General features: G+C 33.7%; 1 protein-coding gene across 2 annotated transcripts; it reads right to left on the reverse strand.

Annotated features, from left to right (window-relative positions):
- Window positions 1-1,661: 1,661 nt before the first annotated feature.
- Window positions 1,662-16,248, reverse strand: LOC133819730 (protein transport protein SEC24 C). 2 transcript variants are annotated; one of them, XM_062253043.1, is made up of 25 exons: window positions 16,093-16,248; window positions 14,801-15,748; window positions 13,528-13,758; window positions 13,332-13,406; window positions 13,116-13,214; window positions 12,710-12,821; window positions 12,413-12,540; window positions 11,328-11,447; window positions 10,270-10,350; window positions 9,169-9,246; window positions 8,945-9,037; window positions 8,008-8,062; window positions 7,406-7,482; window positions 6,419-6,490; window positions 6,187-6,270; window positions 5,185-5,304; window positions 5,012-5,080; window positions 4,759-4,836; window positions 4,503-4,641; window positions 4,044-4,208; window positions 3,586-3,731; window positions 3,299-3,478; window positions 2,767-2,855; window positions 2,623-2,654; window positions 1,662-2,254 (listed from the first exon to the last, which is right to left on the reverse strand). In XM_062253043.1, the coding sequence occupies exons 2-25, from the start codon at window positions 15,650-15,652 to the stop codon at window positions 2,142-2,144; spliced, it is 3,288 nt and encodes a 1,095-aa protein (XP_062109027.1). In that variant the 5' UTR covers window positions 15,653-15,748; window positions 16,093-16,248; the 3' UTR covers window positions 1,662-2,141. The 2 variants fall into 2 exon arrangements, with proteins under 2 accessions (XP_062109027.1, XP_062109028.1); XM_062253044.1 differs by having other exon boundaries at window positions 16,098-16,231.
- Between the last annotated feature and the right edge of the window lie 333 nt (window positions 16,249-16,581).

A 16,581-nucleotide genomic window follows, 5' to 3' on the forward strand; every position in this document is an offset into this window, starting at 1 on the left:
GAAGCATTGTACATGGTCTCTAATGCATTCTGGTCGGTAGCCAACCTCAAGTTCTCTTCTATGAGATAGTTGATGTACTTCATTTGCTCAAGCCGTAGTTCAGCAAAGTGTGGGCAGCCAAACACATACTTCTTTCCAGAGGGTGTGTACTCCATCATAAATAGAAAATGAAGACACAAGTGAAGAAAGTGGTTGATTATGTGATGGGGTGAGGAGAACCATAGAATTTATGTATATATTTATATAAATGACAAATAAGATCATCAAGTAAAACTAGAAATGTGGTAACTTGTGCGAAGACGTAGTTGGTATTCAAATATTATTAATCAACCACTTAGTACACCATTTATGCAGAAAGATATGTGTTACGTTATTACAGGAAGATCATAATTTATGTTTATGCACTAATTTGTTACGTACGACTTGCGATTTGTTCTTTTCGCAAGCTACTTTTATTATGTAGCATCTTAGACGCTGAAACACGTAACCCTTTATACAAGGTTTTCCATGATGACTTTCCTTTGGCTATTTACATATTAACATGAAAATGGAGTAAATTAATCATTATGAAACTTGTCCGCATACAATGTATGGGCCCACCTACATTTGTTTTAAGAAAATAGTTTATATAACAAAAGCAAAACATTCTACTGTAATCCCAAGTGGGTGAGTGTGCTTTCCATTATTTTATTTTTTAATTTTTAAGTTTGTCGTGTCAAATAAATTGATCAAGTGACAGTGACTGGAGTAGGGCCTGCGGCATGGTCTCCACATGTTTGTCCACGTAATGAACAAAGAGTAAGCAACAGGTAGCCATTTACTAAGGGGTACGAAAGGGTATACCTGTATTTTAACACATTGTCAATATTAGCCTCAATCTTACCGTTCGCCAATAATCTAACAACTCACATTAGATGAAGAACTAAAACCTTCAAATACAACTGATGGACTTTAGAAAGGCCCATATTGTATATATCAAAAGAGAAAAATAAAAGGTTCTTATTTATTCAGAACTTTTTGCTTCTACTTTCTACGTTTTTCTTTTGCAAATTTGCATACTTAAAGTTTAATTTATTTGTAGTAATTGATATTTGATTTGGTCTACTAGTTTTTATTACTTGTGAGAAATTAATTAACTCAATCTTTCTATACATACATACATGTGTATATTAATTTAATTTATTCATAAATTATTGGTTATCATTAGATGTCTATTTTGGTATTTTTTGCAAAATAACACTCTGGACATACTCAACATATTGTTAAAAAATTTGATTGCTTGTTGAAAATTCTTGACAACCTATCTTTAAGGTCATTTTATAAAAAGTTATCCAAAAATTACTTTTATTGATAACATCAACAAAAAAAATAAAGCCATTTCAAATGATGAAAACATATTGTATATATCATAATATAATCAGAATTTAATCAAATAATTATTTTAATATTGTATGATTAAAATGTTAATTTTTTTTTTGAAAAATTTAACTTTATAGATAGTACACACATGTATGTACTGAAAAGAAAAGAAAAAAAAAACATTATCAAAAGGGTTTTATTACCACAAGCATCAATAAAATGCAAACAGCCAGATTTAACACAATATTTTTCTCCCAACCCAAAATAAGAAGACCCAGCCCAAATATTTCATTAAAACAAAATAGCAGAACACAGGTACTTGCAAATTATGATAAAAAAGAAAAATGTCACAAAATTAGATGTATACTTATTCTTTGAACCACCACTACCACACCCTAAGTTTATCAGAAGAGAACCCACCAAACCAATCGATACAAATTGTGCTTTTTTTGTTTGGGTGCTCTCAGTTCTCACATAGAAAAACTAGTAATGGATAAAAGCTATAAAGCAGAAGAGGGGCAAGAAACAACAATCTACATACACAACACAATAGATGATTATAAATTAAGATTTATTTTTACTATGTCAGCTACAGTGACAAGCCTCTCTAATAGCAAAATTTTGTTCACTATACTTGAAACATAAAAAGAAAAAAATGGATGGGGGCGACCCCAGATTGCTCCACTATCAAGTATCAACCTCTTCCTTGATTTCAATTCAACGAGTGCCCTAGCTGGAAGTTTATCAAAACTTGTTAACTTAACTTGGAAAAGCATGTGCATTCACGAAGTCATTTTTATTTGGATTTGCCGATGAACATGTACTAGGAAGTCGACATAGGACGGGCCGGTTGGATGTTGTTGGTCCTCTACAATATAAGAAAAGAACAACATTCCTGCAACCACAAATTTGCACAGTATTGCACAATCATTATCAGAAATCCATAACAGTTACAGAACACAGCTCTTTTAGTGTGTTTATATTATCTTTCCAAAAATATTAGCATGCCACCACGGTCTAGGTTACTTCCATATAATCCAATAGAAGGATTTTGATGAATCGATGAATAAGATATCACTTGACCCGAAGAAGGTTATATTTATACAATAATTGGCGGTCAGAAACTCTAATGTAATGAAATGCGAGAACCATATTAGATCTTCAAGAATTCACAGAAAATTTGGGAAGTGGGATTCATACAATAAGATATCATCTATTGCTAATGTTTACTTAATAAACTTTTTATGATTAGAAAGTACTGACCTGATGGATCTCCTTTCTTGCACAATCTCAAGCTGCAAATAAATGAGACAAGATTAAGAAGATAATATGGTAAGAAAGGACCCATTACAATGTCAAAAGTGAAATATTCCTAGAAATCAAACTATATAGATCTGCCAGTCATACCGTAGGTAGGAACATCTTTGGCGCCGTATTTCATTCACCACTTCGTTCAGCCTCTTTGATAGTGGATTGTCATACTGCTGCAACACAAACTACACAACAAAAATTTACAGGTTACACAAACTCCCAAGTTTAATAGCAGAGAGCAATAATTCACTTGTCACAAAGTACTACAGAAAGATTAATTCACAATAATTTCAACAAATTATATTGTAAATCCATCAGGTAAAAAGTACAGATATTGTACTTGTCCTCTTGATGTAATGTTTTTCTATTAATAATAGTTTTCAAGAGGAATAAATAAAAGGATCTAGCACCCAACTCGGGATTCAGATTTAAAGGGAAAATAGATATTAATTAGTTGTCGTGTCAGTTCTGACAAATTGAATTGTATAGACATCATAAAATAGGTCTATTGGGCCCCAATAGTGTAAATCAAATCGGAAAAGAAATCCAAATTTAAGGTAAGATGTTCAAATCCCTTCACCCTTCAATTTATAAGAGTGTATAAAAATAATATTTAAACCATCTCTACCTGAGTGGGGACTTCATCAACAGAAGAAATACCAAAAAGTTGTTTCAATAATGCTGGGTCTGCTGTGTTACCAATGTAAATTAAACAATCTTGACCATTCTCAAGAAGATAGATTCCATTGTCATTAATATGTTCACTAGAAAGTGCAACAAATGGAGGAAGAACAGAATCATCATTCTCCTGTTAGCAGAAAATAGTATAACGTAAATATAGCATATTTATATATTATGTGCAATAACCCACACTAAAAGAATAAAAAGGAAAAAGTTACAAGACATTATTCATACCTTCAAATCAAGATCATGAATAGCTATCATCCTTGGGTATACTAGTGGAATTGCCAGAGGAGTAGAGATGGAGGACACATAATTGATCCAATAGGAGCGGTCATCCATCCTCCCATCATTCCGCAAACCAATACTTTTGATTAATGCTGCGAAAAAAAATATCCACCAATGTAAAGCTAAATGGAAATTATGTGAATCCACGTGCAACTTCAGAATAATAGACAAGAACTATGATGGTATCCACTGTTGCCCAAAAAGTAATTCCTTAAACACGCAGATGGATCATTGGATATCAGAAAATATAAAGTAATGAAATCAAATACCTTAGCTATTTAATACTACTTTCTGTGTGTGGGTGGGATGTTGTTGGTTCTAAAGGAACATCTTATTAACTTTGAAAAACAGCTTAACCAGAGCATGAAAAGTACTATATACTCATGCAGCAAAAGGGAGCATACCAAGGGTGTACAAAGGCAGAAGCTTCAGTGCCTCTGGAAGAATAAGCTGGCCAGATGATGATGGTGTAGCACAGAATTTACGGTATGCAAGCAGACTATTGATGCAAAGATTTGTCACTTGTTCCCGAACGCGTGAGAGTGGATTGAAAGAAATTTCATTTGCCGCTACAGAGGACAGGAAAAACACATTAATTGTAATGTTTCTTACAAATGAAACTTTTAAAAAATAGTTTACAAATATCTCCTAAATTCTGCATTGTAACTGACATTGACCATGATGAGGCCCGTAAAAAATACAATTGTCCATTTATAATTTCATGTTTAAATGAGGATTTCCTATTACACAAAGTAGATGAGAAAAATGACTTAGAATTGAAAAATAATATCACATTAAAAAGGTGGCTAAAACCAGGAAGGTAAGAAACAAGGACACAAGATATTCAAAATAAAATCACATACCTTGCTTCAAGAAACATGTGAATTGAGTGTCCAAGTCAGCTGCACGAAACAAATAGCTTAGCATATTTGTGCATGGCAGTGACAAGGTTGTAACTCGAATTCTCCGTTGACCATATATAGTTGTGTAAAGAAGGGCACACTGCACAATAAATAGAAGGATCATTCCGCTTCTTAGCACAAAATAATTTGCTTCAGATGGGAGAAAAATAGATAGTACAGATTGAAAACCTGCAATAGAGTACACATTAGCTTTTACCTGAAAAGCACATTCTGACCCATCCTGTAGTTTATCATCGTGTTTTAAGGTCACCAAAATACTTTTGTCACAGTCAATCTGCAAAATAAAGGAAGATAAAAAATATATATTTCCACCAAACAGTATACAGAGCACAACAAACCAAGTGAAAATGAAGCAGTAATGCAAGAGGATAGTAAGAGAACGCAATGAAACAGAGGTACTAAAATTAGAAAAATAAAACTTAAAAATTGATTGAACAAGATATACAAACCCCAGGTAGATCAACATCCGTTGGGATCCGTTTGCAGAAGTTACCAGAGTACTCTTGAACTTGAATGCCCTATACATGAGAGAAAAAAAAGTCATATTTGTTATTTGATCTTATCAACATATTGAGAAAAAAAAAATTTAAATCAACAAATTTTCACTGCTACGTTAGACTACCTGGCTGCATCTAACACGCATCACTGCCTCAAAACCTTGGGGCCTTGTAATATTCCATCTAAGATCATTGTAGATCTTTGCAGGATCAGATACGACTGAGAACGGGTAATAATAATAAACCTGAAAGATGGAAACCAGCGTAAATTCAAAAAAAATAAAAATAAATCACCACTACTTGTACTATTGATAAACGAAGAAATAAAAGAGTGCATATTAACAATAACACTCATTAAACTTCAAAAATAAAACAATGTACACAAACTTAAAACCACAATATAAACAATTTCAAGAGAAGAAATACTGGAGTTTATGTACCTGTACTTCTAAATGCATAATATATCATTAATTCAAGGTCAGATTTCTTTAATTTACTAATAAATTTTACATATAGATTGTAAACACAAAGTTAAGGGATGTAGAAAGAAAAATATCAAACTACCAAATTAACACACTTTAAAGGAGCAATATAAAAGCATGCAACTTATTGCATCAGATAGTCATAATTAATTCCAGAAGAAAGAAATGATAAAAAAAGGAATCCTGCACCTTAGAAAGTCCCTTAAAGAACAAGTGTGTGAAACCCTGAACATATGAGTGAATCCAAGCATGTTTGGTATTTTAAGACTGTCAGCACGAAAAACTATACAAACATGCTTAAAGAGAAGAGTTGATATAATTTTTACATAAGTTATGACAAACCGTTATCAAGATAAAAGAACTAAGAATATTAATTAAACCAGTGTTAAGTGACATAGTTATCAAGTTAAAAAGAACAAAGAATAATCAGCCAAAAGTGATGCTTTCATAGAACCCTAAACAAATTAAGATATGCAACATAAGTGAGGATTTCATAAAACCCCGGACAAATTCAGATATGCAACAAAAGTGATGCTTCATTAGCATTAAAAAAAAAGAGAGAATTGGCAAATGGAGGGAAAGCTTCCTTATTATGTGGACTATAGAACAAAAACGCCATAGATGAACAACAGCATTCTCTAGTACCTGCCCTCCGGTTGTTCTCGGGATGACAGAAATAGACGCAATATCCACATATGTGTGGGTAGTGACAAATATATCCACGCAAACCTGAAACATGTCATGATGGATAAGTTACCATACTAAATTACACTCATCAGGTATAGTGCTGTGAGCGCAAAACATCTCCACCAGCAATTGCAGGTAGAACCAAGTCATATCTAAATTATTAAGTGAAATGAATTTACTGGAAGTTTACCTGATACTCGGCAAATTCAATAGCCATCGTCTTAAAAGTTTTGTCAACTGGCTGGAGTAATTTATGGGCCTCCTGCAAAGATGTTAAATGAGAATCATAATCTAAAGAGAAAGAGAAAGTTATGATTAAAAAAGAAAAGTAATAGCATTACTTTATAGAAACTCTACAGAGCAATAGATTCTTATGCTTGACTTATTGATTAACATTGACATTTTCATTCCTAGAAACTTTTATTCAATCTCCCATTCTTCTTCTTGTAATTATTATTGCTTTTAGTACTGCTGCAATCAATTTGCTATCAATACTAGGAGTTTGTGAATGCTATATTTGGCACATTTTTTGGATGTTGCAGTTTAATGCATCTACACTCTATTAAAATTTCACGTCCAATTAGTAACCAAATTAGAAAATGGCAATTTTGTAATTTAAACATAGAAAGAAAATTGCTCAAACCCCAAGCAAACCAAATGATAAAATTTAGCACCCAAGTATTAGATATGTCAATGTGGTGCCCGAATATATTACAATTATCACCATCTCATTCTCTTAGGGAGCATATAGGTGTATCAAATTGGAAATATGTACAAATGAACCAGTCCTATGAGGATTCTTTTATTTTTTTTCCTATTAGCATACGTCAACAAAAAAAAAATGTTGATTATCTTAAATACTACTACTAATGCAACAGGCATCCCAGTTAAATCAATAAAACCATCGAATTCTCCCAACAACTTCCATCAAATTCCTAATATGCAGAAAGAGGATCTAGGGAAAATGTCATGAAGTTCAGGGTCAATTAGATTTTCTTAAAAGTTGGAAAACTTCACTGAGACAGCCCAATAGAGATGTTCAACTCCACCAATTTAAGAAAATTATATACATTACCCCCAAAGAAAACAAGTTGCAGGAGCAGCAAAACAAAATAATATCATTTACATTGTCTGGAAACAGTCGGATGGAAGGTGCAAACAGACATTATTTTCATACCTTCTCTCCCGCAGATACATTAGCTCTTCCTTCAGCTTCTCTGGCAGAAAGAGCTCCAATGCCAGTTGATGGCAAAACTGTAAATAAATAAATCATCAATATCATGCATGCTATGAGAGAACCAAAATTCCCTATGAGAGAAAAAGATAGATGCTAAGCCCAACTAGGGATTCATATATGAAATTGGTTTCTCAAATAAATTTCACGGATACTGCTAAAGCTAATACAAGACTTAATCCATACAATTGTTTCTGAAATTGCATTCATGAAAGTAACAAAATCCTTTTTGCACCTACATTGGCAAGCACTTCGTACAAAAAAATTCTGCAACTTACACAATATATAATGAATTGTAGAAAAAAGTACAGTTTTCATGTATTTAGAAATACAAAATATAACTACGTTAAAAAATGGTGCATCTTCACCATGCAGAGATCCGCCTGAAAGTCAGTGTCTCACATTCTCTACTTCTAATCATCAAGACCTAAAAAGACTTAACATAATTGGTGGTATCTACCAACAGAAACAATTTATGTAAAAACAGTTCAATTATACATGCGTACACATTTAAATACAAACATGTATTCATTTTCTAAACTTGCCTGACTGAAATACCATAAGTTTCCCTCCAGTACTCTTCATAGCTAGGAAGGCAGCCTAAAAACAGTGAGCAGAAGTAATATTAAAATGCATGTTTTGATATACAAATATTAATTGATGTTATATCATCACGTGAAGCATGCAGTATTCCAGATTCTTGTAGCTAGCACAAAGTAACTCACATAATTAGTCTCAATTTGGTTAAATATTTTAAATTAAACCAGAAAATACTGTTTGTAACATAAGACACCTAAGATCTGTGTTGTTTTCAAGTCAAATGAGCAAATGCATGTGTTAATATTTCCCCAATGATACAACCAAGTCTAACTGCATCAATTTTATAGAAAACACCAGCACTGAAAAGTCAAAGTTGATTCCAACTTTGCCTACCCCTCCTAAAACAATAACTCTTTAAGAAAATAATATGTCAAATTTAAGTAAAAAAAAATCTGTTGCACAACTTGAAAGCATTCATCAAAATGTTACATCACCTTCATTTTCAATTGATTATTAGTGGGCATTCAAATATACTAAACCAGAACTTTCAAATATTTACAATTTACTACAGTTATGCAAATAACATCATGGATCGATTTTGTCCTTCTTTTTGTCCTTTTTTATTTTGACAAGGACATACTGGAACAATTTATTGAAGTTGAGATAAGCTTCTTCATTCCCCCAGTTATGTTTGAGATTGTACAAGAGAGCCAAATTTTGGCCTCTTTTTAAATAAATAAATAAAACGCTAATATTGCTAATGATATTAGAATCTTAGAAAGCAAAGGGAACAAATAAATTCCCCAAACCAATGACATCAACTCAAAAAATGTATCAAGTAAGAAAATGTTGTCAGCCCAAAAAACTAGTGATGTGTTTCCAGTTGTAACAACATAATTAAAACACCAAGGACCGTAAACTGTCTTAATAAAAATGGCAAACCTTAATTGCAGCGCCAAACGCTGATTCAGCAGTTTTACTATTCTGAAACATGGTTGGAATGCTTTCCAGCAATAACTCTAAATGCTGACGGCACTATATCAACAAAGAAAACAAAAGATCAACTATTATTGGCAATTAAATATTGCCTCAAACACAACATTATAGTATAGTACAAAATTAACGAAGAAAAAAATGTCCAGAAAACAATAGCCTTGGATATTAACCTCGGATAGAGGAACGAGAACATCTGTCTGTAAGGGAGTATAGACATCTTGTACATCAGGAACTATTAGCATTAGTGGCTGTAAAAAATTATTGGATGTCAGAATCAATGTAAATAACTGTTGAGAAAATTATAGGTCGAGAATACCCAACTAAACTAACTACATAAATAGAGAAACATATAAGTAATTATACAAAATATTGTTCTATAATAGCAATTAAAAGGAAATTCCGTACATCCACAACTGAAATTATAAAAATTAGAGGCAGAGATCCTGTGCCCTGTGTGCAAAGTCATTGCAAGACGAACTTTGTTCTTTAGCAACTCGTTGAATTTGAATTTAATGAAGAACTCGTTGAATTTGAATTATATGAAACTCCAGTTTAAACTGCCTACTGAGTGTCATTGAAGTACAGATACAATAGAAATCATATTTTACTCCAAGATCCTAAATTAATATATTTTCTAGCATGCTATATTCTTCAAGCAAATCTAGTAATTGTTCTTTTCTTCCCAATATCCATCTCACAATGCTGATGACTCATCTTTGCTACCAACTTCATAAATATTTGTATGCAACTTAGATAATGTCTTTCCACCCGTCCCTTCTAAAGGATAAATTCAAAAATGTAGAATGCTCTCTTCCAGTAAGATTTAGCTGTAGTAGCAACACAACTATACTTTTCTACAATGATACAGTGTATCAGACCAATCTTTCTCATCTTCAAGCTCATAAAGTAATCACTAAAACACAATCAAGTACAAGTTCGCAAAGCAGGTCCAAGAGACTATGCATGTATAAACTTTATCCGAATACAATTTCAGCACTAGATAATTTATTCTTGTGCGGCCCTTCACCTTAATATGGTATTAATCATAAATCCTAATTGCAGAAGACTGCAACATCCCAAAGTTCAGACAAATCACACTCAGATGGATTCTACTTTGTGAACACATTATCCCAATCCATCTCAAGAATGTTGTATATAGTTTATACAAAATCTAAGAATTTTTTTAATATAGCAGGAAATGTAAAGATAATTCTCCACTTTACTAACTGAAATCATATGATGAGACAAGATAAATATGACTTAAATTTGACCTGCTGTAATGCACGTTTCAAATTGTAAAAATGGATTGTTGAGTCAAAGGTTGCAATTCCCACAATTGTCCGAGGACCTTCCTGCACCAATGAAAGCACCAAGATCTCAGTAAATAAAACATATTTTTCTTTTCACTTGTTTCTCTTTATAGAAACACAGTGAAAATTATCCCAATAAAAGACCAAGGGTAAACAAAAAGTTGTTAAAAATATGACAAGCCTTGAAGCATATGTAATTATAAACAAGGAGAATTCATTTACGATTCTATTCACAACTGCAAGCTAGTCAATACAAAATATGAACTACATTTATAAAAGAAAAAAAAAATACTATTTTAAACTCCCAACGTTTTAGCGAAATACCAGACTTCACCTTCTATTTTCAAAAATTCTAACAATAACCTTCTATTTTACAAAACATAAGAAAATTAACCTTGCACTTGATTTTGGTCACTTTTGTTAATAAGACTCTCTTACCCTTATGTTAATACAATTAATCTAATTTTAATTAATTTAGGATACATCTTTTATTTGGCTAAAAGTGAAATAATTATAAAAATTATAAAAAAGGTGTAATTGTAATAAAACAAGGAAAACTTATCTAATTGAAATTTGTTTTTTACCAAAATCAAGTAAAGAGTTAATTTTGGTAAGTTTTGTAGGACAGATCATTGAAATTTTCTAAAACCAAAATGGTAATTTCCTTCAAAAATATTAAAATGTTAGAGAAGTAGGTTTCATGGTTCAATAATTACAGAGAAACAAATTTCCATATAAAGAGTCAATAAACGTAAAAACAAAGCAAATAGTATAAATCAAGTAAAATTATTTAGTCATGATAGAAATACATTGCCTAAATACAAATTAGCGAAATGGTTGATGAAACAGTATTTGTCCCAACAAAAGAAACTGTTGACCTTTACACAGTTTCCTATGTTTACGGGTTACAAACACTTAGACATGGAAAATCAATGAACCCCAAAGCTCACACACTTCCTAAGCAGCATAATTAAAAGCTCTAAATTTGTCATACAAAAACAAAAAAATAAAAAACTTACAGGGAGATCAGAAATGACTTGATTAATTGCACTGCAAGCTGCAGCAGTTGCACCAGTTTGTATTGCATTCATGGATACATCAACGAGGAAAAAGTATACAGCTGGCATGGGATCACGCACCTAGAATCAAATAAATCACAGCTTAAAATGTAGTCACTCAGAAATTACAGCTATTGGTAAGACCAAGTATGAGCCTTTTGCAAAAAGTCTTTACTTCAAAATTTAATTGAAATTCAATAAAGCTTCATTGATGAAAAGCACTGAAGTAGCTAAACAATTTTATGACAGCAATTTTACAAATGGATTGACAAACATATATCTTACAGCTAAAAAGTTGGAGACTTGTCGTAGAGATTTCTGTCCATATTAGTCTTTTGATAGGTTTATAAAAAGTATGTATGAGTACTTTCCATAAGATTGCGGGCATGTTAAGGTAATATGATTTTGGAGAATCAGGGGGCATCTGTTGCTGGCAGTAAGAAGTTAGATGTGGCACTGGTTGCCAATGATGTTGTGGAAAACTATAGACATCATAGGAGTAATAAGTGATTGCTGTTCTCATTATTTTTATTCTCTAGTAGTGGACAGATTGAATAGATTGATAGAAAGGGCAGTCAAATCTAAGATGATAAAAGGTTTGAAGTTGGTTAGGACAAAGTCACAGTCTCAAAATTAAAAAATGGAGAGCCTGACCTCTCAATCTATTGAGGAATAGGGAATGGCTATATAGTCAGGATATTTATTATGTTTTGTATTACTGGTTTAGTTTTTGATATATTTCTCTTTCTTGCAGTTGGGTGATCTTTCCGTTATTTTCTCTTCCATAAGGTATTTTTATGATTACTATTAATATTCTCGTTTCTTTTCAAATTTAAAAAATATATAAAAACATATTTATTTGCTCTTGTATTAATTAATTAGCCAAACAATCTTTTGTACGAAGCATAAATCAGATTGAGGAGAAAGAAACAAAGATTACATAAAGAAAACAAGCATTTGATTGATATTTAGCATAAAATCTACACTAGATGTAGTGAGAGGGAAAAAAAACTATTGAGTTTTGTAAGATTTTGTATATCACTAACCATGTACTCTTTTGTAGCAACAAATTCAACTGTTCCTCTACATAGCTCAGGTCTTTCATCTGCATCTCGACGCCTACCATCTGGCCCAAGATTACAGTGGTAGTCGCGAGGAGTCTCATCAGTAAATCCTGCAACAGGCAATGGGGTGAATGTTGATTAGAGACTAGCCATATGAATATATTAATACCATGTTCCTCCCATTGCACAAAATAAAGGTGAAGAAATAATGCCTTTAGTGTCACATTACAGGCTACATATGTTATTTGAAAAAAAAAATGAAAATACACTAATACTAACCACACAAGTTACAGATGAATTGCTTTCCCTGATCAATAAATTTCATGAAAGGATTTATGTAGCCTTTGCAACGAGAACATCGAACAGGACCACTTTCACCAAAATCCACAACCTATAACACAACATAATCAGCACATTTACAGTTTAGTCAAAATTCAATTGTATCAATTTTATGTTGGACAATGGGGCTGTAATATCAATTACAGGTCAGATTATATAGTTCCAAACCAAAAAGAAAGTCTCTCGATGCTAGTGTTGCACTCAGCTTTTAATTCCATACAGGTTCCACGATGATCGATAGTTAATTAACAAATCAATTTTCTTCAAATAAGAAACTGATAATATATTACAAATTGTTGTATCTGCAATAGTAACTAGTAAAACACTTCAAAGGCAAAAGTTTTACATGTATCGGCTCCTCTGATGGATGAGGAAGCGCGAGAGGTTGGACCAGCAAAGCTAAAGGCATCCCTGACGTTGTCAAAAGGTCAGCAGTGCATGGAATCTGTCAATTTTTTGGAAAACAAGAATTACAAAAAAGTAAATGAATAAATGAACCAGTCAAGGTTGAACATTGAGACTGGCAAAACTAACTTCAATACAATACAAATCAAAATCTAACCTGATTGATGGTGCACCTCATGTAACGTGGACTACAATTTCCAGTGTCATTAACAACGTAATCACTTGTAGCAGGCTTTAAGAAAATTAAAAGCAATCAGAAGAGCACAAATAGCAATAAGAAAGATTGCATACAACTAGATACCAGATTTCAAAAAACAAAAGTAATATTGTAAAGCTCATGAATTAGTAATCACCGGTGGACAATTGGCCTGATTGCCTTGACGAGTTACATGATGGATAATTGAAGAGCTTGGTAAGGGCCTTGGAATTTGATTAGGGTCAATTTTAGTTGACCCAGCAACAGGAGCTCCTGTTTGACCGATTGCAGATTGTATCGTAGTCATGGATTGATTTGGAAGTGGTTGTGGTGGCATTCCATACATTCTGGGCGGCTGGGCAGAACCAGGAACTGGTGGAGGTGCCAACTGAAGAAATAAAAGATATGAGACAAAATAACTCAGAGAAACGTGATGAGCTTTGAAGGTTGCATCCAACATATCTTCCTCCACAATTATTAGTATATATTATTTCATCATGGAATAGGCACAATTAAATACTTTTCTAAATAATAACAAAATGACAACTTGTTTATATGACTTATCATGAACACATGCATGCAGTGGACTGTAGAACATCATATATAATACTTATGTATTTGATAAAACCTTTTTCACTATGAAATCAGAAAGAAAGAGTAGACAGGATAACAATCCTATTGGACCATTCAATAGCCAAAGCTGCAAACGTGCCTTCAGCATTGTCATTTAAATTTCCTTAAAAATCTCTATCATTCCTAAAAACATAAAAACCAAAAGTACATAAAGAACCCACTCTCTGGAACTGGAATATATTATCTTTCTTTTAATTTTGGGAGGTAAACCATCTGACATATTTTGGATGCTTTACAAATATATGAATCTTTTTCCTTTTATGCATTGAAACTATTTGTGAGGAGCATGTGTAAGTAAGTAATCATTAAGATACATTAATATTAAAGATGCATAATAATTGTCAAAAGCTCTGCATAGTGATTTTGTGTGCATACTTTGTCTTTAGTGCTGCATAAACAAACTACTCTAGAATGCATGTCTTTAATTTGTATCTATAATTTTACTACTACCATCATTAGATAGATGTAGCATGGAACAATTGGATGTATTGAAAAGAAGGCAGTGTTAACCAAATGGTATGTCCTATCGACATATTCCAAACCCTAGCAAAACAAAATTCAAACAAGTGGAACTCAATGCAAATAAAGAAGGTCTACAGATTAAAATAAACAAGGAAGAAAATGACATAGAGCAAAGCCATTTTCTTTGTTTTTGCATCATTGAGTACACATGCCAAAAAAATTCTTAAAAGAAAATAATATCTTTCCCAGGTAAGTCATGTAAACAATAATGTGATGCATACTAAGGCAGTATTTCAGCAGCAATACAATGTAAAACAAAGAAACACACTGCATACCTGTCCAGGTTGCATTGGCCATGTCGGTGAGCCAAAAGGTGATCCTGCTGGTGGTAGTGTGCCCTGAGCTACACCTGAATATGGTGAAGATGGTTGCATGGGAGGAGCTGGTAGACCACTGGCTGCCATACCACCAAAATCATTGCTCATAGTTGAAGCCCGAGGGGGCACAGCTCCCATTGTCTGTGGAGGCCCGAGAGGTGGTTGTGGAGCATTTCCAATTGGCGGATATCGGGGACCACCTGGCATGGCACCTTGACCAAAGCTTGGTGGACCATTGCTCATCAAGCCACCAGGTGCTCTAGATGGCTGCGCAAACTGACCAGTAGCAAATGGTGAAGAACCGGGAGTGGGCTGAGCACCTGGTGGGAATGACTGTGGTGCTACTGGACCAGAAGGAAATGGCCCAGAACCAGGTGCACCATAACTACCCATCGAAGAGGGCAACGAACTGGGAGGTGGTCTTGATGCAAATGGTGAAGGTTGACCTACAGGTGGCCCAGTAGGTCTTGCAGGCGCCCCACCAGACTGTAACATGGCTTGTGGGAGTCCTGATGGTGGCATTGAAGGTCTTCCAAGTGCACCTGGAGGAGGTCCAGGGCGAGAAAAAGGCGGTGGTGCACCAGGCATGCCCTGAGAAGTGGCTGGCGAAGAAAAAGGTGGTGGCTGGCCAAATGGGGATGGTCTAGGGCCAGAATTGAGCATAGAAGGTGGGCGGTTGAGATTCATATTCTGCAAATTATCGGCCAGGGAATCGGGAGCTCTTTGGGCATTAGGAATGTAATTAGGTGGTGGCGGCATGCTATTGTAGCCGGGCCTAGGTGCCCCTGGAGGAGGCACATTAGCTGCCATTGATCAATCAAATAAAACACCCAGATCCCCTTTGTCTCCTTCTATATACCAAAACTCCAATTTCAACAATCCACGATCCAATCACACGACAGCGAACTAAACAAAACAAAACGAATCCATTTCAGAAACACAAACGAAAATCACCATAAATAAATCAATTTCAGAAAATTGAGCATTGATTCCATAAATTCGCAAAGTAATAATTTTATCCAAATCCAAAAAAAAAAAATTCATATCAAGCAAGATCACTCATATTCCTCCTTCTCACTCAACCTCAAATCCCAATCAAAACTGCATAGATTCGTGCATTATCGCACAAACACTAACTCGGTGATCAAATTGCATAAGAATACTTTAACATTATAAAGAGATCTATAAAGATTTTCATTGAAAACTGAATTATGAGTTTAGATTAAAGACAGAAAGAGTTGAAGATGAACCAGACAAAAATGGTGGATCGCCTGGTCGCGCTGATAGCTTCCTCTTCCTCGTTCGCGCGAGTCGTGACAACGAAAATACCCACTGAAATGACGAGCCGAAAATACGACCACACTACGGAGGAGCTTTTTTATTTTTATTTTGTAATTATTATTTATATATAAATGAATTTTAATATTTTTTTCTCATACTTTTTCTCTGTCTGATCTTTAGGTGAAAGAATTGTTTATCGGTGACAGCGAACAGCCAATTACACATTGCCACGTAGTGTTTTTACGTCACCTCACCGGCAGAGGCTGACCGGGAGCCGTTCAGTAACTTCCAACAAGAACGACATGTCGTTTCTACATTTTTTTTTTCAGTGACAATACCAAATATTTTAAATGGTAGCATTTTAATACTCAATTTTTTGTTTTTTATGATAACAAGAAAATCTCCATTGGTGTACCAAATTTATGTCAAATTTGGCACTTAATATAATATGATTCATA

This window comes from Humulus lupulus, chromosome 2, assembly GCF_963169125.1.
Source record: "Humulus lupulus chromosome 2, drHumLupu1.1, whole genome shotgun sequence".
Classification (NCBI taxonomy): Eukaryota; Viridiplantae; Streptophyta; class Magnoliopsida; order Rosales; family Cannabaceae; genus Humulus; species Humulus lupulus.